The 18,593-nt window shown below is 45.3% G+C and overlaps 1 protein-coding gene across 1 annotated transcript in view; it reads left to right on the top strand.

The window, feature by feature from the left end:
* The window catches only part of smap2 (small ArfGAP2), a 57,117-nt gene extending 43,023 nt beyond the window's left edge, over positions 1–14,094 (top strand). The window contains exons 2-10 of the mRNA XM_063184973.1: positions 7–140; positions 3,345–3,430; positions 3,933–4,011; positions 5,591–5,650; positions 7,171–7,237; positions 9,265–9,380; positions 10,845–11,040; positions 11,995–12,464; positions 13,890–14,094. Coding sequence (XP_063041043.1) covers positions 7–140; positions 3,345–3,430; positions 3,933–4,011; positions 5,591–5,650; positions 7,171–7,237; positions 9,265–9,380; positions 10,845–11,040; positions 11,995–12,464; positions 13,890–14,048 — 1,367 coding nt within the window. The 3' untranslated portion in view covers positions 14,049–14,094. The remainder of the gene's footprint in view (positions 1–6; positions 141–3,344; positions 3,431–3,932; positions 4,012–5,590; positions 5,651–7,170; positions 7,238–9,264; positions 9,381–10,844; positions 11,041–11,994; positions 12,465–13,889) is intronic.
* Positions 14,095–18,593: the final 4,499 nt, after the last annotated feature.

Genomic DNA, 18,593 nt, shown 5'->3' with positions numbered 1-18,593 from the left:
CCTCAGGTCCAAGATGGGCCTCCTGGAACTTGGGCATCTTCATCTGTATCCGCTGTGCGGGTATCCACCGCAACCTGGGCGTGCACATCTCCAGGGTCAAGTCTGTCAACCTGGACCAGTGGACACAGGAGCAGATACAGGTCAGTCACAGCTCACCGGCCAATCACAGGAGCAGATACAGGTCAGTCACAGCTCACCGGCCAATCACACGAGCAGATACAGGTCAGTCACAGCTCACAGGCCAATCACACGAGCAGATACAGGCCAATCACATGGGCAGATACAGGTCAGTCACAGCTCACAGGCCAATCACAGGAGCAGATACAGGTCAGTTGTAGGAGCAGGTACACGTCAGTCACAGCTCACAGGCCAATGCTGCCAGTTGCATACAACGACACAGTCAATGGACGGTTAGTTGTCCCCTTCCTATATATCACAATGTGTGCCCCATACATTTTAAAACATTTACAAGTACCTCCCACAGTGTACTGGCATACCCCAAGTGGTACGCGTACCCCTGATTTAGAAAATCTGCCTTATATATTATATTTAATTTTGAGATGATTAAATAACATTCTGCAAAAAAAACAGTTATTTATCGATGTTGATTAGTCGTGGTTAATAATCGTGATTTCAATTTTGATCCAAATAATAATTTTTTTCCCCCATAATGGTGCAGCCAGCCCTACTTCCATATTTGCAGACTGCTGTTCCGTGCTCAGTCAGTCAGCTTATTGCTTCAATCTAGGGCTGTAACGACATTGGATCGAACTGAGAAATCGCGGTACTCAAGAGTCAGCTGTATCGTGATGTAAGGCAGTATCGTGATACACCCTTTCAAAGTTTTGTTATCCTTCTGTCCAGAAAACAACCATATATTTTGATGTGATCGTGCTTCCAAGCTTCAAATCAGATACATTTCAGAAATTGTGGGGTGCAGCGAGCCGTAAGTCAAAAATCGTGACACAAACCGAATCGTGAGTTGAGCGTATCGTTACAGCCCTACCTCCGTCATCCTGTAGGTTTAGTGGTGGAATATTGCTGCAGGCTTATGACATTACATCCAATCATCTCTGCAAATTGAATCACTCGTCTAGTCGTCTCGCACATTTAATTTCCTTCACACACCTGTAATGTTGGCAGCAGCTTAATGCTTGACTTGGAGTTTATATTGGTGTCATAAGCAGATGGCAAGTGCCATAATAACCAGATGGAATTGTCAGTGGTAGAGCCAGCCAATGGCAGTTATTTGGTACGCGCACAGTCTTGTTCCTTGTTGTCATTTTCGAGGAGATCAGGCCATAGTTTATTATAGACCAATTTCAGCAGAAATGTAAGAAATGTCAAAGGGTGTACAAACTTTTCCCACCACTGATGTCAATAGATTGTCTACTTTATATTTTTTGTGATTATTGTACGCCATCAGAATACATTACTGGGTATATTTAATGAAACCCTTCAGTAATTACCCAGCAAATATGAATGATCATCTTTCATCTTCAACACGACAACTACAGCGTGTCAGACAGGCAAGACACCTCATGTCAAAAAATGCATCTTACATTTGCAGTGAGTTACTACTGCTACATTGTAATGTTCTGTGGTGTAATGCAGAATTTATATTTAATAAAGGCACATTTCATAACATGAAGTCTGCTCACTTTGAATTTCTGCTGCAGGAAGGGTAGCTGGAGGAAGACGTGAGATAACCGAATAAAGAGAGGGATAGGGAGAGAGAGAGAGAGAGAGCGAGAGAGAGACCGAGACCGAGACAGAGAGAGAGAGAGAGCAAAAAGACTAGAGCAAGAGGGAGAAGGAAGACTAACAAGAAATGGGGGGGAGAGAGAAGGCTAACGAGAGAGAGAGAGAGAGAGAGAGAGAGAGAGAGAGAGAGAGAGAGAGAGAGAGAGAGAGAGAGAGAGAGAGAAGGCTAGAGAGAGAGAGAACGGGAGAGAGAGGGAGAGAGAGAGATAGGGAGAAGGCTAGAGAGAGAGGTGGGGGGATGGAGGGAGGGAGGGAGGCAGGGAGGAGATGGTCATATGAGGTTTGGGGGAGGGAGGCAGGGAGGAGATGGTCATATGAGGTTTGGGTCTCGAGTTCAAAGTATAATCACATTATAATGATTTGCAGCACAATATTGAGTTTCAGCTTGGAGAGAGGGAGAAAGGGCAGCAGCGAGGGAGAATAAGGAATGGAAGGCATCAGAGGACCACAGAGGAAGTAGAGAGAGAGAGAGAGAGAGAGAGAGAGAGATAATTTGAGAGGAATAAATGAAAGGAGAGGCAGAATGAGAAAGATAAGAGACAGAGAAAAGGAAAAAAAAGAAGGAGAGTGGTGGGGTGATTCAGGACTTTAAAGTGACACTGAGAGAAAAGAACAGAGAGGAAAAGAGAGAAAAGAGTAATAGAGAGGGAGAAGACGGTGGGAAAAGACGGAGGGAGGGAGGAGAGAGGGAAAGGGGGAATGAGAGAAGAAAAGATGGAAGAGATAGGGGAGAGAAAGGAAGCGAGAGGAAAGGTCACTAAGTGTTTAAGGACATCCTCTCTAGTGCTTTAGATATTGGCACTAATCACAGGCCTCATGGAGGTATGAAGTATCGGATGCCAGCTTGGAGTGCAACATTAGTTAAAGGTGCACTGTGTCATCATTTTGGCAATTTATTTCCAGAATTCATACTGCCCTTTCACATATGTTACCTTTTTCATGAATACTTACCACCACCATCAAAGTAGTCATTATGACTGGGGAAATTGCACTTCTCATACATGAAAAGGAGGGGGATCTTCTCCATTGTCCGCCATTTCGGAATTTTCAAAACTCTGCAGGTTGGCATCCGTTAGGGGTCTTACACACCAGGGCGGTAAAGCGTCGCGGAACGGCCGCGTTTTTTACCGGCGTTGGTGAAAATACATTGAAACATATCTGTCCTTACACACCAACCGGCGGTAGTCGGGCGTCAGCGGCGCGGGAGCCGGCTCTGCGCTGCGCTGCATTTGGAAAATAGAACTCGAGCGTATTTTTCACGATTTAAATATTCCCACCCCTCTTCACACACACTTTTCACATGCCCATTTCACCTGAGTCTCTTGTCAGTTGAATTGTCGGTTAATTGAGATTAATGTTTTTTAATCGATTAATGCATTGATCGATTAAAGTCGATAAATCGTTTGCATCCCTACTTTGAATTGCCAAGGACAAATAATGATGTTGAAAACAACTAACTGTGGCATGAATTTATAGGTAACACTATGAGCCCTATGCATGCAAAAGCAGATTTCGTGTCCAGTCATGTAACATGAGTTTGTGTGTGTGTGGTGTGGTGTGTGTGTGTGTTTCCTTTCCAGTCGGTGCAGGAGATGGGGAATGCCAAGGCCAGGAGGCTTTACGAGGCCTTCCTACCAGAGTGCTTCCAGCGGCCAGAGACAGACCAGTATCCTCTAGTAGTGTGTGTGCGTGTGCGGTGTGTCTGTGTCTGTGTCTGTGTGTGTGTGTGTCTGTGTCTGTGCGTGTGCGCGTGTGTGTGGTGTGTGTGTCTGTCTGTCTGTCTGTCTGTCTGTCTGTCTGTCTGTCTGTCTGTCTGTCTGTCTGTCTGTCTGTCTCTCTGTCTCTCTGTCTCTGTCTCTGTGTGTGTGTGTGTGCACGTGTGTGTGTGCCCGTGCGTGTGTTTGTGCATGTGTTTGTGCACGTGTGCGCGTGCGTTCGTGCGTGCGTTCGTGGGTGTGTGTGTGTGTGTGTGTGTGTGTGTGTGTGTGTGTGTGTGTGTGTGTGCACGTGTGCATGTGCGTATGCGTGTGCCTGCATGCACGCATGTGTGTGTGCGTGTGTGTGTGAGTTCACGTACTGTATGCCTGTGCTTTTGTGTAGCTCCATGTACTGCATGTGTGTATGTACCTGTATGTATGTTACACACCCCCTTGACCTATGCTGTCCAGATCAGCGGAGATGTTCATACGAGACAAGTACGAGAGGAAGAAATACATGGACAAGTGCATAGACATCCAGACGTACCGGGTGAGACACGTGTGTTTGCGTGTATGTGGGTGCATGGGTGCGTGTGTGTGTGTGCGTGCGTGTGTGCGACTGCATGGGTGCAATTGTGTGTCTTGCCTTTTTGAGCATACTAATAGAGAGACAGATTACCTAGTGTGTTTGCCTGTATTTGATGTGTGTCTTCTTTGAATGTGTGTGTGTAATAGAGGATGGATGGTGATATGGGATGGTGATATGACAGTTCATAAGGGTTGGAGCAGGCGTCACCCAACAGTTTTTCTCTTCCTTTTCAAGGATGCTGACCAAAATATTGTAAGACTGAAAAATGAAAAAGGTTGCATCATGCATAGGTTTCTTTATTACACAGACGCGTTTCGGCGTTCTGCCTTCCTCAGTGTGATATGACACCCATTGCTGACCGAAGTGTAATACATCTGAAGACTAAAATGAAAGGTTGCAGTGTGCAATACCTGTTATCCTTCTAAACCCTGAAATGCGTCTGAGTAACAGAATACAAGCTATTTAGAAAGTGAAGTGAAAGCCCAATTGGAATACTGCACACAAGTGTACACTGCACACATCGAAATTGCATTTATGCCTCACCTGTGCAAAGGGGCAGCCCCCAATGGCGCCCGAAAGGGAGCAGTGTGGCAGGACAGTACCATTCTCAGGGGTCCCTCAGTCATGGAGGAGCATGGGGGAGAGCACTGGTTAATTACTGGTACTCTCTCCACCAACCTTGTGAGTCGGGAGTTGAACCGGCAACCTTTGGGCTACAAAGTCTGACGGCCTAACCGCTGACCGATGACTGCATATCGAGGCCTTTTTCTCTTATTCTTCAGCAACACGGTGGTGCAGTGGTTGCCTGATTATCATCGACTTTCAAATGTCTTCGTGACTTGATCAGACCAAGAGCATAACAATTAACCTTTCCCAAACGGCATGGTTGATTCCTCTCCCTAGGTTTGCCACTGGTTGACTGGTGTCTGACAAAGTGGTGTGGTGTTCCCGATTTTTCCTGAGATCAGAAACGATATTTGCATTGCTCTTGGCCTGACTAGAAGCAACGTCGACAGTGCGTCAGTAGGAGGGCGTGGCCTGCCTAGTGCTGCAGTACTGTCCCTGCCAGTTTCAGGGTTCCCACTGGTGCTTGAATTCCTTGAAAATGCTTGAATTTCAATTAAATGTCTTCAAGGTTGTGAAAAATTTGCTTGAATTTTTGGTGAAGTGCTTGAAAAAGCTTGAAATTTGTGTCAAGTCAAACTCAGTAAGCCAAATGATAGAAATAAATTGTTCAGGGACATCAAAAATCTGAGGGAGTAAGATGTCAGATGGGATTTGCCATTTGACACCCTAAAATTGATTAGAATGCCAGAAATTGCATCTTAAAAACACAACATTTTCTGTTGGAGGACCCCTACACCCCCTTCCCGCAACCTTTTATAGGTGCTGCTGGAAAATGAAAATGTGGTGCTTGAAAGTGCTTGAAAAGTACTTGAATTTGTTCATGAAGAAGGTGTGGGAACCCTGCTAGTTTAGTGTGTGTCAAGTGACTGAGGTCAAAAGGTCGCACTCATCTTTCTTAATCTGTGTTTTGCAGAAGGAGAAAAGTGATGCCATCACTAAAGAGCCACCGGTGGTATTCGAGAAGATGAAACTGGTATGTGTGTGTGTGTGTGTGTGTGTGTGTGCACGTGCACATGCGTGCATGCATGCGTGTGCATGCGTGTGCTTGCGTGCATGTGTGCGTGTGCGTGCGTGTGTTTGTATGCACAAAAGTGTGTGTGTGTGTGTGTGTACATTAATCTAGCACAGATGGTGGGCATTTGGTGCAAGTGCCCAAAGGAGACATTGATTAATAAGCCTGTTTCAGGGAGACTAGAGTAGACGAGACAGACGTGTGTAATTTGCTGTGAAATGCAAACATAAATACGAAGATGGTCTCTTTAGGGAATCTGCATGAAAAATGCTTCAACACACTCTCGATGTGATGCTATCTCTCTCTCCCTCTCTCTCTCTCTCTCTCTCTCTCTCTCTCTCTCTCTCTCACTCTCTCTCTCTCTCTCTCTGTCTCTCTCTGTCTTTTCCTCTTATCCTTCTTCCTTGTTCTATTCCTCGTTCTCTTCCTCCTCCTGCTCCTCCTCTTCCCTCTCCTCCTCTTCCCTCTCCTCATCTTCCTCCTCATCTCCCTCTTCATCCTTTTCCTCCTCCACCTCCTCCTCCTCTTCATCCTCCTCCTCCTCTTCCCTCTCCTCATCTTCCTCCTCATCTCCCTCTTCATCCTTTTCCTCCTCCACCTCCTCCTCCTCTTCATCCTCCTCCTCCTCTTCCTCCTCCTCCTCCTCTTCCTCCTCCTCTTCCTCCTCCTCTTCCTTCTCTTCTTGCTCTTCCTTCTCCTCCTTCTCCTTCTGCTCCTCCTCCTCAACCTTCTCCTCTTCCTCATCCTCCTCCTCTTCTTCCTCCTCTTCCCTCTCTGTCTTCTTCTTCCTCCTCCTCTTCCTCATTCTCCTGTTCCTTCTCTTCACTCTCCTCCTCCTCCTCCTCCTCCTCCTCCTCCTCCTCCTCCTCCTCTTGCTCCTCCTCTTCCTCCTCATCCTCCTGCTCCTTTCCCTCCTCCTCCTTCTCCTCCTCTTCCTCCTCCTCCTCCTCCTCTTCCTCCTTCTCCTCCTCCTCCTCATCCTTCTTCTCCTCTGTGCCTACTCATACTCCACCTCCTTCTCCTCCACTTCCTCATCATCTTCTTCCTCATCTTCCTCCTCCTTCTCCTCTTCTTCCTCCTCCTCTGTGCCTACACATACTCTTCACTTGTGGTGAAATCCGTAATGCTTTAATCCGTCTTTTGGCTGCTTGCCAGGCGGCAGTAAGCCACTTTCTATTGATGACAGTTTTGGGAGTAAATCCGGCCCAAATTCTGTTAGCTCTCACAAGTTATTTCTCGCTCCTTTCATGAGGAGCGGCTAAGCTGTGTTTTCTTGGTGCGCGTTAAACCTGCTTTATCGATCTCATGCTGTGTGTGTGTGTGTGTGTGTGCGTGCGTGCGTGCGTGCGTTTGTGTTTCTGTCTGTCTGTCTGTCTGTTTTTGTGTGCACGTGTGTGTTTGTGTGTCTGGGTGTGTCTGTGTGTGTGCGCACGACTGTGTGTGTGTGTGTGTGTGTGTGTGATTGTGTTATTGTGTTGCAGAAGAAGGATGATTCGCAGCGGTCGACTCCCAAACAGTCCCAGTCGGTCAATGATCTGCTCGGACTAGGTGAGCAATAGTGGTCTGTGGCTTCGCTCTGTTTTTACACTCACTGCAGTCATGGCCGTAGTTACATTTGAGGCTAGCGAGGTCCGGACCTCGCCTATCGTGAGAGTTTTTATTATTATGATTATTATTTTAACGGCAAATATGACCAACTGAAACACACAAAAACATCTATAAACCTTTGTGAAGCGTCCTCTGCAAACTGTGGTTAACATCCATGTGCTATGTGTTCTAGTTTTGCCTTTGTGTTCTGTTTTTGAGAGTAAACAAGATTGATTAATATCGCAAGTGGTGCGACTCCTGGGAGAGAACGCAACTCAGCCGACATCGCAAGTGTTTGGTCGCGTTCGTGACAGCACATTGCGCAACGCAAAATTACCATGCTTTCTGGTTAGAAATGCATTGAAATGGCAAAGTGTGCATGTGCAGCCTGCGCAGTAATGTGCCGTCACGAACGCGCCCATTAAGCACGCGCTTAAGAGATAGGCCTATCCGCTATCAGAAAGCCCGCGCTTGGTGAGATCTCCGCTAACAGACAGCCAACCGTTGTATAGCCTACATAAAGCTCATGCGTAACAAGTAGGCTATGGTGTCTTAAAAAGCCATTTGAGTCATTTTAAGAAGGCCGGCTGCTGCATCAGCTGCTGCATAAAGGTAAAAGCAGGGTACCCGTGAAAGGTAATTGATTGTATGGCATGTGATAAATTGATTGGAAAGCATGTGATAAACACTGATAGAGGAGGTCACCGGAACATCTTCAGGTGTGGATATTTTCCTGTTTATTTGGACAAAGTGCCAAGACTATCGACGTTGCCACGTCTTCGTCAGAGTCAATCGCAGTAAAAATATCCACACCTGAAGAGACTCCCGTGACTACTGTGTCTGCATAGCCGTGACGATTCAGATGGCTCAGGAGCGCGGAGGATAGGCTACTTTTCTTTGTCGTTGATAGACTTTTGTCTTCTGCGCTTGTGAAGAACTATAACAACTAAATAAAAACAAAACGTTTGATGCGACTCTAGGAAGAAAAAGGTTTACTCCAAAAGAGGTGGTTTGCACTATGAGATAGCTATCCCTGTATCTTTGGAGGAAAACAGCTGAAGTGTAATTTCATTGGGAGAAAAATATGAATGGCTGAGCAACTTGCCATCTGAGGATGTAGCTTATTGTGCAACTTCAGGGTCAAGCTTTAGTTTCCTTACAAAGGGCTTTACTGACTGGGAGAATGCTGTTTATAATAAAAGAGGCATGATACCAAAGCATAGCCATTCAAAGGGAATAGGCTGAGTTGGCTGAAAACTACAACATATTTATTATTATACATGTCTATATTTACTATTTCACATTAGGCCTATACATTCATAGAGGAGGGCCCTATATATAGGCCTGTGTAGCCTATATTTATTTATTTTATGAATTAATTTTTAATTTATATTTTATATTAATAATAAAATTTCGGACCTCATCATGGACCTCGCCTACTTCACATGGCTGGCTACGGCCATGACTGCAGTCACATGCAATGGGAACATTCAGATGCCCAAGTCATGTAAACTCTTAAGTCATTCCGCATATGGCCTTGTTCTGGGAATATTCTGTTTGCAGAATGCTATTCCAGACATGTAGCCAATGATGTAAACGGAATTTGTTTGAAATCGAATACTGGCAATATTCCATTTGAATCAGGAATACTCTGTGCAGTGGAACTGAAATTGAATAGTTACTTTACGATCATCAATCCACTCATGAACACCACAGAAACACTCATAACCGACCATAACAGACCTTTGAATTGTTATCACTTACTGGTTTATCTCACTTAGTATTGTATAATAGTATTTCTCACATAGACACACACACACAGACACAGACACAGACACACACACACACACACACACACACACACACACACACACACACACACACACACACACAGACACAGACACAGACACACACACACACACACACACACACACACAAAGTATTTGCCGTGTCCTTGTCCTTAAGCCTGTATGTGTGTGTGTCCCCAGATGCCCCTGCCCCCAGAGCGGCAGTGGCCAATGGAAGGCCAAGTCCAGAGGTTAGCCCCGCCCTCGACCTCTTCAGCTCTCTACCTGCAAACACGGCCAACTCCAACAGAAGCACGGTAAACACTCTCTCTCTCTCACACACACACACACACACACACACACACACACACATGTGTACTCTCGCGCCCGCACACACACTCACACACACACACACAAACACACACACACACACAAACACACACACTCAAAATCGTTCAGTCGGAGACGCAGTCTGCAACTGCTACTCTCTGTTAGATACACCATTGTCCTGCACCTGGTGTCAGTGAGGTAGGATGTGTGTATATATTTACTCTTAAAATAGTTTAAGCACACGCACTCGCACATCTATGCAGATGTACTCATAACCTTTGGAACTTACAGAAACAAATACAGACTCAGCCACACACACAAACAGACACACACACACACACACACACACACACACACACACACACACACACACCGACCAACCGATATAACCACTTGTTTGTTTTATTAGTGCGTACACACACACACACACACACACACACACACACACACACACACACACACACACACACACACACACACACACACACACACACACACAGAGAACCCCGTTGTTGGTTTGGTTTACATTTATGTACTTGATAATACATATACATAGTTATATTACATAAATAAAATTTGCATTATGCAATTTTGATAGCTTTGTATTAAATAAAAATGAATTAAAACTATTTTCTGAAAAAGCATCTGAACTATTAGATCATGTGATTATACATAACTAATGCTCTTCTGGTGTTTGTTTCAATGTATTACATCTCCCCAGACGATTATATGGTTTATTCCAGTAAACATTGTTTTTTCTTGTTTGTTTGTTTGATCATCAATATGTTTAATTCATCTCCTCATGATTGTAATTATAATAATATTTTAGCAGTAATTTATCACAATTTATCCCAACTTAGTTTTCAGTTACACCACTGGTGGGCCCTGAAGGTATTCCAAGTGGGCCTTGAAATCATTTTCCAAAAATATTAATCATATTATCATATTTTGGTGTGTGTTGCTGTTGATTTATTTGAGTTTTATTTTTAATTGGGTCAGAGGTGGGCCCCGAACTTTTTTGACTATTTGGAGTGGGCCACAAGTTAAAAAAGGTTGGGAACCCCTGAGTTACACCATTCACCATTTAGGTTGCACCATCTGCAATGATGATAAACAATAATAAATACTTTTGCTAATAATAATAATAATAATAATGTGTCATCCATCCTCCAGCCTGCCTCCAGCTCGATGCCCAGTGGTCGCGTGGCGGCCTCCATGCCTGAGAACTTGAGCCTGTTATATATACTATAGATGATGATTGATAATAATAATAATAATAACAATAATAATAGTAATAATAATAATAATTTGTCATCCAGCCTGCCTCCAGCTCGATGCCCAGTGGTCGCGTGGCGGCCTCCATGCCTGTTATAGTATATACTATAGATGATGATGACCATGTTGATGATAATAATATTAATGATAATAGTAATTGTGGTGCCATCCTCCAGCCTGCCTCCAGCTCGATGCCCAGTGGTCGCGTGGCAGCCTCCATGCCTGAGAACTTGAGCCTGTTCCTGGATCCCCCGGGCAGCCGAAGCGACGAGAGCCTATCAGCAGGGGGCAGCAAGAAGCTGTCCAAGGACTCCATCCTCTCCCTCTACGCCACCGGATCCAGCCTCTCACAGAACAACATGGCTGCACACGGTGAGGGAACGAACGCCTTGGTAACACTGGCCCTATCGAAACAAAATATAGGCAATATGACAATTGGAAACCGTAACATCCCACCTTGGCCCCTCTCGTATGTCTTGTATGCCTCTAGCCCAGGGTTTCCCAAACTGTGGTGCGTGCACCCCTGGGGGTGCGCGGCCTGCCATAAGGGGGTGCGCGAGCTAAATAGAGCAATGGTGGATATGTGAGTTTTTATTGGAAAAGAGGTTTCCCCAAAACAACTGTGTATAATGTGCAGTGAATCCACAGTGAATCTTACTTGCGTGGTCAACATCACATCAAAATATTCGCTTATGGGGGTGCGCTAACCACACTGAAATGTACAAGGGGGTGCGCATGGGAAAAAGTTTGGGAACCGCTGCTCTAGCATCTCTAGATGCGTCCTATCATCTCTACAAGAGGGTATGTCCGTCCGTCCGTCTGTCGGTCTATCTGTCCGTCTGAAACACATTCTTAAATTGTTATGCCCTCCTGCGTCCACAAGGTGGCAGTGCATAGACGGACGCATCTTTGTCCGCCTGTCGGACTTGTTATAATAGGAAAACCAAGGCATCTATTAATCACTTTACTTGACATCGGCGTCATACATGACATGACAGTGTCATAACAGTGTCATAATGAAATCATGTACGTGTCATAAACTTTATGTGAATATCATAGACATTTCATGACTGTTGTCATCAAGTGAAATTCTGATATGGTAAAGACGGCCCAAACAATGTCAATTTTTTGTGACCAGAAGATGTTAATGACATTGTACTATTTTGACAATGTTATGACAATGTTTTTGCTACTGACCGACCTTGCTAACCCATATGCTTCTAAGCATGCCTCCCAGAATAACAATCTGTATTTTGGACACCCAAAAGGCTCCAAGGTTTGTTGTGATGATATATTATATGGTATTGTCTTGTTTTGTCTCCTCAGCTGGCATGTACCTCAACCCTGCCCACGCCCAGATGGGCTACCCAGTGGCATCCTCACCAGCGGCGGCAGCAGCAGCAGCAGCAGCAGCTAACTACAGCCAATACCATCAGGCCCACGCCCATGCCCTGGCAGCTGCCCAGGCCCAAGCCCAGGTGGCCCAGGCACAGGGGGGCATGATGGGGGCCATGATCGCCCCCCAGATGGGCATGGTGGCGCAGCCCGGCGGTGTGATGGCTCAGGGAGGGGTGGTGGCGCCCGGGGGTGTCGTGGGCGCCCATCCATCGGTGGCGGCGACGGGGGCAGTGGGGCACCCTTACATGGCACAGGGGATGCAGATGCAGGCGGCAGGCATGATGCCAGGGGGGGGCATGGGAGCCGTGGTGGGGGCCCCCCACCCCCACCAGCAGCAGCAGCAGCAGGCCTACGCAGTGCAGCAGAGTCAGCAGCAGCTACAGTGGAACATGGCACAGGTGAGACGCAGTGGTCGATTTGAAAAATATATTTTTTTTTTGTTTCGTTTTAGTCATCATCTCTTGATTAAAAGTTCAGTTCCGTTTTAGTCATGATTTAGCGGTCTAAATCGGTTTGGTATTTAGTCAAGTTAGATGTGATTTTAATCCCCACTTGATTTCCTTTGATTTACTTCTACCTTGAACAAGTGTGTAAATAATAATCAAAATGTATCGATGCATCGATCCTACAGCCGACGATTTCATCAAATCACATCGTATCGTGGGGCATTCTTACGTATCAAAAATAATCGAATCGCTGGCCCCTGTCCTATGCCCTAGCTCCATAACATAATACAAGTGGAAAAATAATTGGAAAAAATCAAATCGCATCAAATTGCATAGTATCGTGGGGAATCCTTAAGTATCGAAAAATAATCGAATCCCTGCATTAAGAAATCGATAGTCGCGGCAGTCGTGGCTCAGTGGTTAGAGCACTGGGTTGGCAACCCAAGGGTTCCCGGTTCAGTGCCCGACCGAACCACGGCTGAAGTGCCCTTGAGCAAGGCACCTAACCCCCACATTGCTCCCCGGGCACCGCTCAGCAGGCAGCCCACTGCTACGGATGATTCACTAGTCCAAATGGGATAAATGCAGAGAAAGAATTTCCCCTACCTAGGGGACCAAAATTGGCTCCAATTGGCTTCATTGGTTCCAATCCAAATTGGCTCCAATTGGATACCGTATCATATCGTCATGGACGCTGTGATTTACACCCCTACCTCTCATCCCTAATGTGCTCAGATTACACCAGCTACTGCATTAGGCGTCTTGCACACCTTAACCCTTTGAGGAGTAAGGTTTTTTTTCCCCAGTTCTTCTAAAATTTCATTTGAACACTCTACAGCTCCCATAGAACTATGTGTTAAAATCCTGCAAAATCCTTGTGACATGATAGTTAGAACTCAAAATTTTGACAAAATTCTAATCACATTTGTGATGGTGCTCCTCAAAGGGTTAACAGTGTTCTACTCCTCTACTTTTAGCCTAGTAAACTAGTCGTGTGCGTGTGTACGTGCATGTGTGCGTGTGTGCACGCATTAGATGAACCAGATGATGTCATTGGCACCAACAGTCCTGTGTTTCTAATTGTGTGTGTGTGTGTGTGTGTGTGTGTGTGTGTGTGTGTGTGTGTGTGTGTGTGTGTGTGCGTGCGTGCGTGCGTGCGTTTGCGTGTGCGTGTGCGTGCGTGCGTGTGTGTGTGTGCGTGTGTGTGTGTGTTTGCGTGTGTGTGTGTGTGCGTGCGTGCGTGCGTGCGTGCGTGCGTGCGTGTGTGCGTGCGTGCGTGCGTGCGTTTGCGTGTGTGTGTGCGTGCGTGCGTGTGTGTGTGTTTGCGTGTGTGTGCGCGCGTGCGTGCGTGTGCGTGTGCGTGTGTGTGTGCATTAGATGAACCAGATGACTCAGCACATGGCGAGTATGAACTTCTATGGCAACAACAGCGGCATGATGGGATACGGTCAGCAGATGGGCGGAGCCTCCTCAGCAGCAGCAGCAGCCCCCACGCAACCAGCCAATCACATGCTGGGGTCACACGTATGGAAGTGATGTCATCGTGGCCCAGCCACGGGATTGGACAATAGCTCTTCGGGGGGTTGGGGGGCAGAGGGCTTGGACCACGGGGGATTAAGGGACCGTGGGTGGGGTTACATCATATTCAAAGACATATACACACATATAACATGTACTCGCGTCTATGTCATCGTGTTCATATTTGCCTTCAGCTAACATTATGTTCGGTCCTGACCTGTTAGCATTGGTGTGCGATCAGGGATGAAGAAGAGGCGTGGCTACTGTATAGACCCCTTTACTCTTTGTACACAGAGGTGACGTTCGTGCTGCGCGCGCATTGTTGGAGCCAAATCGGCAATGTACCACACATTTGTAAAGAAACGAGCCAGGTGTTTGTTTCTGAAATAAGAAAATGGATGGTCACGACAACTTCAGATATGAAGTGGGCACCACAGATCAGGGCATTCCTGATGGTGTCCTCAGTCCAGTCGGTACGTTTGATTTCCTGTAACCACAAACATGCTTCTGGAACAGCCTCTTCCCTGTGGGAATAGCATAACAAGTGTACAAGTGTACTTTTCAAGATCTCTGTTATTAGAAACGTACATGCTTCAGGACGGCAGGTCTTCTTGTGTTTGAGTCAACAATGCGCGCTCAGTTAGTGATGACGTGACTTCTATACGGGTCAATATGGTTTAAATGTGATCAGTGACAGACAGCGACCCCTGGTGGACTGAAGTCTGTTTCACTCACACTTCCTCTTGTCAGCCTCACTTCAGCAAGGACAGTTAACTGCACTCATCTCCTTGGACGTTTTTTTTTTTGTTTGTTTGTTTGTTTTTGCTCTTTGGATCTTTGTTTGTCAGCTTTTGAGTCCATGGTTTTATTCGTTAGCCTAAGTGCAGGGAAGCGATCTTTCAGAGGGCCTGTCTCTGGTTTCTGATTGGTTTGGCCCTCTGGCCTTGCTGTCCGTAGACCTCACTCACTTTACTGTCAAGCTAATCAGCACAGGTGGTGAACATCCTACTGTCTGTGTGTTTAAAAACAGGGTAAAGCTGTGATAGTCTGCGTCTGTGTGTGCTCGTGTGTGTGTCTGTGCGTGCGTGCGTGCGTGTGTGAGAGAGAGAGAGAGCCTGTGACATGATCATGCAGTGATATGTCCAACCAATACACCTTCACCCCAACTCAAGACTCCCCTTCTTTAACATGTTAAAGGGATATCGCACCATTTCTGGAAGTAAGCTCATTTTAAACCTTGAGTTGAATAATTGGGGTTTACCTTTCTTCAAGGATGGATTACTGCAAGGGCCTACCGGGCCCAGGCCCAGGGGCCCAAGAGTCCAGAGGGCCCTGAAGCCCAATCCTCTAAATTTCCATTCTCATGTTGTGTAAAATCACACTTTTAACAACTCTATTTTCACATATTTTCAGGGGTAAAACACCTGAATGCCCAACAATGTAGGGTCTCTAACATCTGGAGGGGGCCCTTTCTTGCTGTCTGGCCCAGGGGCCCATGGAGTCATGATCCGTCCCTGCCTTTCTTCTGTTCCGTTTCTTCTGTTTCTTCTTGCAACACAAGTTCTACCTCCAAGCTAGCGTATAAAATTGAATCACATGGGACCAGCTAGCATCCAGATTAGGGATGCAAACGATTAATCGACTTTAATCGATCAATGCATTAATCGATTAAAAAACATTAATCGCAATTAATCGACAATTCAACTGACAAGAGACCCAGGTGAAATGGGCATGTGAAGAGTGTGTGTGAAGAGGGGTGTGAATAGTGGGAATATTGAAATCACCTTTAGATTAAATAATTGAAATAGAAATCATTTAAATGTGGTATTTTATCTCAATTTTTAATTAAAATGTTTAGATTTAGTAGTTTTTTTTTTCGAAAAACATTGAGAATTTGGGGGGGAAACGCCGCTTATCAATTAATCGTAAGTCGATCGATAAGACTATCAGCTAATGATTAATTAATTAATCGATAATTTGCATCCCTAATCCAGATGGTACCATAGGATTTCATGGCCATTGCTTGCTTGGAACTACAGGTACGGTAGAAGTGAATCCCCCGGGGATCAAGAAAGTTACTCTACTCTACACCACCAGAAAAAGAATGGCTGGGAAAGAAACAGAAGAACGAAACTCAATTGTTTTACTCAAGGCAGGGTGTAAAATGAGCTTATGTTCAGAAATGTTACGATATCGCTTTAGGAGTTTGGAAGGGGGAGGGGAGACTTGGTGGTATTCAAACCTCACTTGCACTTCAACTGCTCACATAAGACAAGAATGATTCTAGAATTGAAACCAAAGACTCGCCGTAGCTTTAGAAACTTGCATGGACATGTACTAGTTTTGTTCATCAGCCATGTACGTATGTATAAGAAGGAATTTTGACTGGTTGTTAACACAAAAAAACTTGCATTCATTGGGGTAGACCAACTATTTATTTGATCATCTGTGATTTTACGCGAATGTCTATATTGTTAATTTTTGTTCCCAATGTTATTTGTTTTGTTACCGTGACAGCAAATGTGTCTGTTCTACAGTTGAAGCATGAATGTTGTTCTATCTCGTGTCTGTACTCAATGATGAGGTTCACTCGTTACTGAATGTGCATGGGGGGGGTGGGGTGTTCAATATAATGGGTTCTAGATCATGGGTTCTAGATGCTGGGTTCTAGATGCTGAGGTTCTAGATGCTGGGTTCTAAATGCTGAGGTTCTGTGGTCTCTTCTGGATGCTGGCTGTCTGGAGAATGTTTTCAAACCTCAGTAAGAAACGGATCTCTACCACCAGAGGGGTGTGTACGTATTAAGAAGCCGGCTCAGGAGTAAACCTTGCCTGGTTAACACCAGACCTAATCACAAGTGAGATTAGGTCTGGGGAGTTGCCTATTGTAAATTCCATATGGGGCCGGAATACTTGGCTATTATGACACACTGCCCTGCTCTCTGAATGGGCAGAGAAACTGTTAAGGTCGGAATGCTTGGCCATTATGACACAGATCCCATGATCTTGTACGTTATGAGTCATCCTCGCCATACTGTCTTTCAGATCGAAACGATTGTGTAGAACCATTGAGAGTAAATAGAATGGAGGCCAAAATTCTATTTCATTGTTGAAGCCAAGTTGGAGCCAAGGTTGGACCCAAAAAGACCAAAAAATGGCCAAATCCCATTCATTCCTATGAGAGACATAAAACCCTGTATCTCCCTTAAATGCCACTCCAGGGGGATCATTTTTCGCTCAACTAGTAGGTCCCCTTGCTCTCCAACTTACCAGGGTGGTGATTTTTTGTGGTGATGTTTTATTTTAGAGAGATATTAAAAGTTAAATTGACCAATGAGCATCAGAACATGGTTTGATTGACCGTTAGAAGTCTTGTTGTTGTCCAATCAGCACCTGCGTTTGGCGTTGCTAAGGTGGAATGTAAGTTGGAATGTTCCCAAATCTGGCTTCAAAGCGTTGAATGGCAAATAGCGTTGATTTGGCGTCCATTCTATTTACTGTCAATGTGTAGAACTAAAGGCAGTATGGGAGTTCCCAGGCTAGAGTAAACCAGGTTAAGTTCAGAGATGGAGGCTCTTCTATTAGATGATATGCCTTTACTGTCCCATTTTTGGAAATAAGCTTATTTTACACCTTCCCTTGAGTTAAATAATAGGGTTTTACACCTTCCCTTGAGTTAAATAATAGGGTTTTACACCTTCCCTTGAGTTAAATAATAGGGTTTTACACCTTCCCTTGAGTTAAATAATAGGGTTTTACCGTTCTCCTGTACTTTCAACCGTTTTCTAGTTATGACAGTGCAAATTTTGCCTTCAAGCTAACAGTTAACATTGAGTCCTATGAGACCAGTTAGCCGCGAGCTGGTCTCATAGGACTCAATGTTAACTGCTAGCATGGAGGTAAAATTTGCACTGCCATACCCAGAGAACGGTTGAAAGTACAGGAGAACGGCAAAACCCTATTATTTAACTCAAAGGAAGGTGTAAAATAAGCTTATTTCCAAAAATGGGACAGTATCACTTTAACCTGGTTTACACCTGAACCAGCTTCTTAGTATATCCCTCTGGGGTCTGCAGTGTCGCTACTATAAAGGTCATGCAATGTTGTTTTTTTTATACTTGCTTCCTTCTAAAATGAGACTTTCTGAATGTGTTTCTGAATCTTCTGTGTCCTAAGGCTGTGTTCTCCCGTGCAGTTCTGTTGTTGGCGTACAGTCTGCTGTTATGTGTGGATAAGAGAGGAAGAGAGATGGTGTGTGTTTATGTGTGCGCGCGTCTCTAAGTGAAATAGATATACACTGTTTCTCAATGTCAAGTGTTCTAGCCTTTGCTAGGACAATGGTGAAATGTCCAGTGATTGGAGACTCTTTGGTGAACTCCGCGGGGTATCCAATCACTAGGCGTTTCACGTCCTACTGTAGCAAAGCTAGAACACTTGACATTGAGAAACAGTCATAGTGTCTTCTTATCTCCTCTGTGCACACTGTGCATGTTTGTGTTCATATGGGCGTGTCGTGCTGGCCGAGACATCTGTATCAGGCGTGGTGTCTGTGTGTGTGTGTGTG

The sequence above is a fragment of the Engraulis encrasicolus genome, chromosome 20 (assembly GCF_034702125.1).
Source record: "Engraulis encrasicolus isolate BLACKSEA-1 chromosome 20, IST_EnEncr_1.0, whole genome shotgun sequence".
NCBI classification, from domain to species: domain Eukaryota; kingdom Metazoa; phylum Chordata; class Actinopteri; order Clupeiformes; family Engraulidae; genus Engraulis; species Engraulis encrasicolus.
The sequence above is the reverse complement of the archived record's forward strand: the minus strand, read 5'-3'. Positions and strand labels throughout refer to the sequence as shown.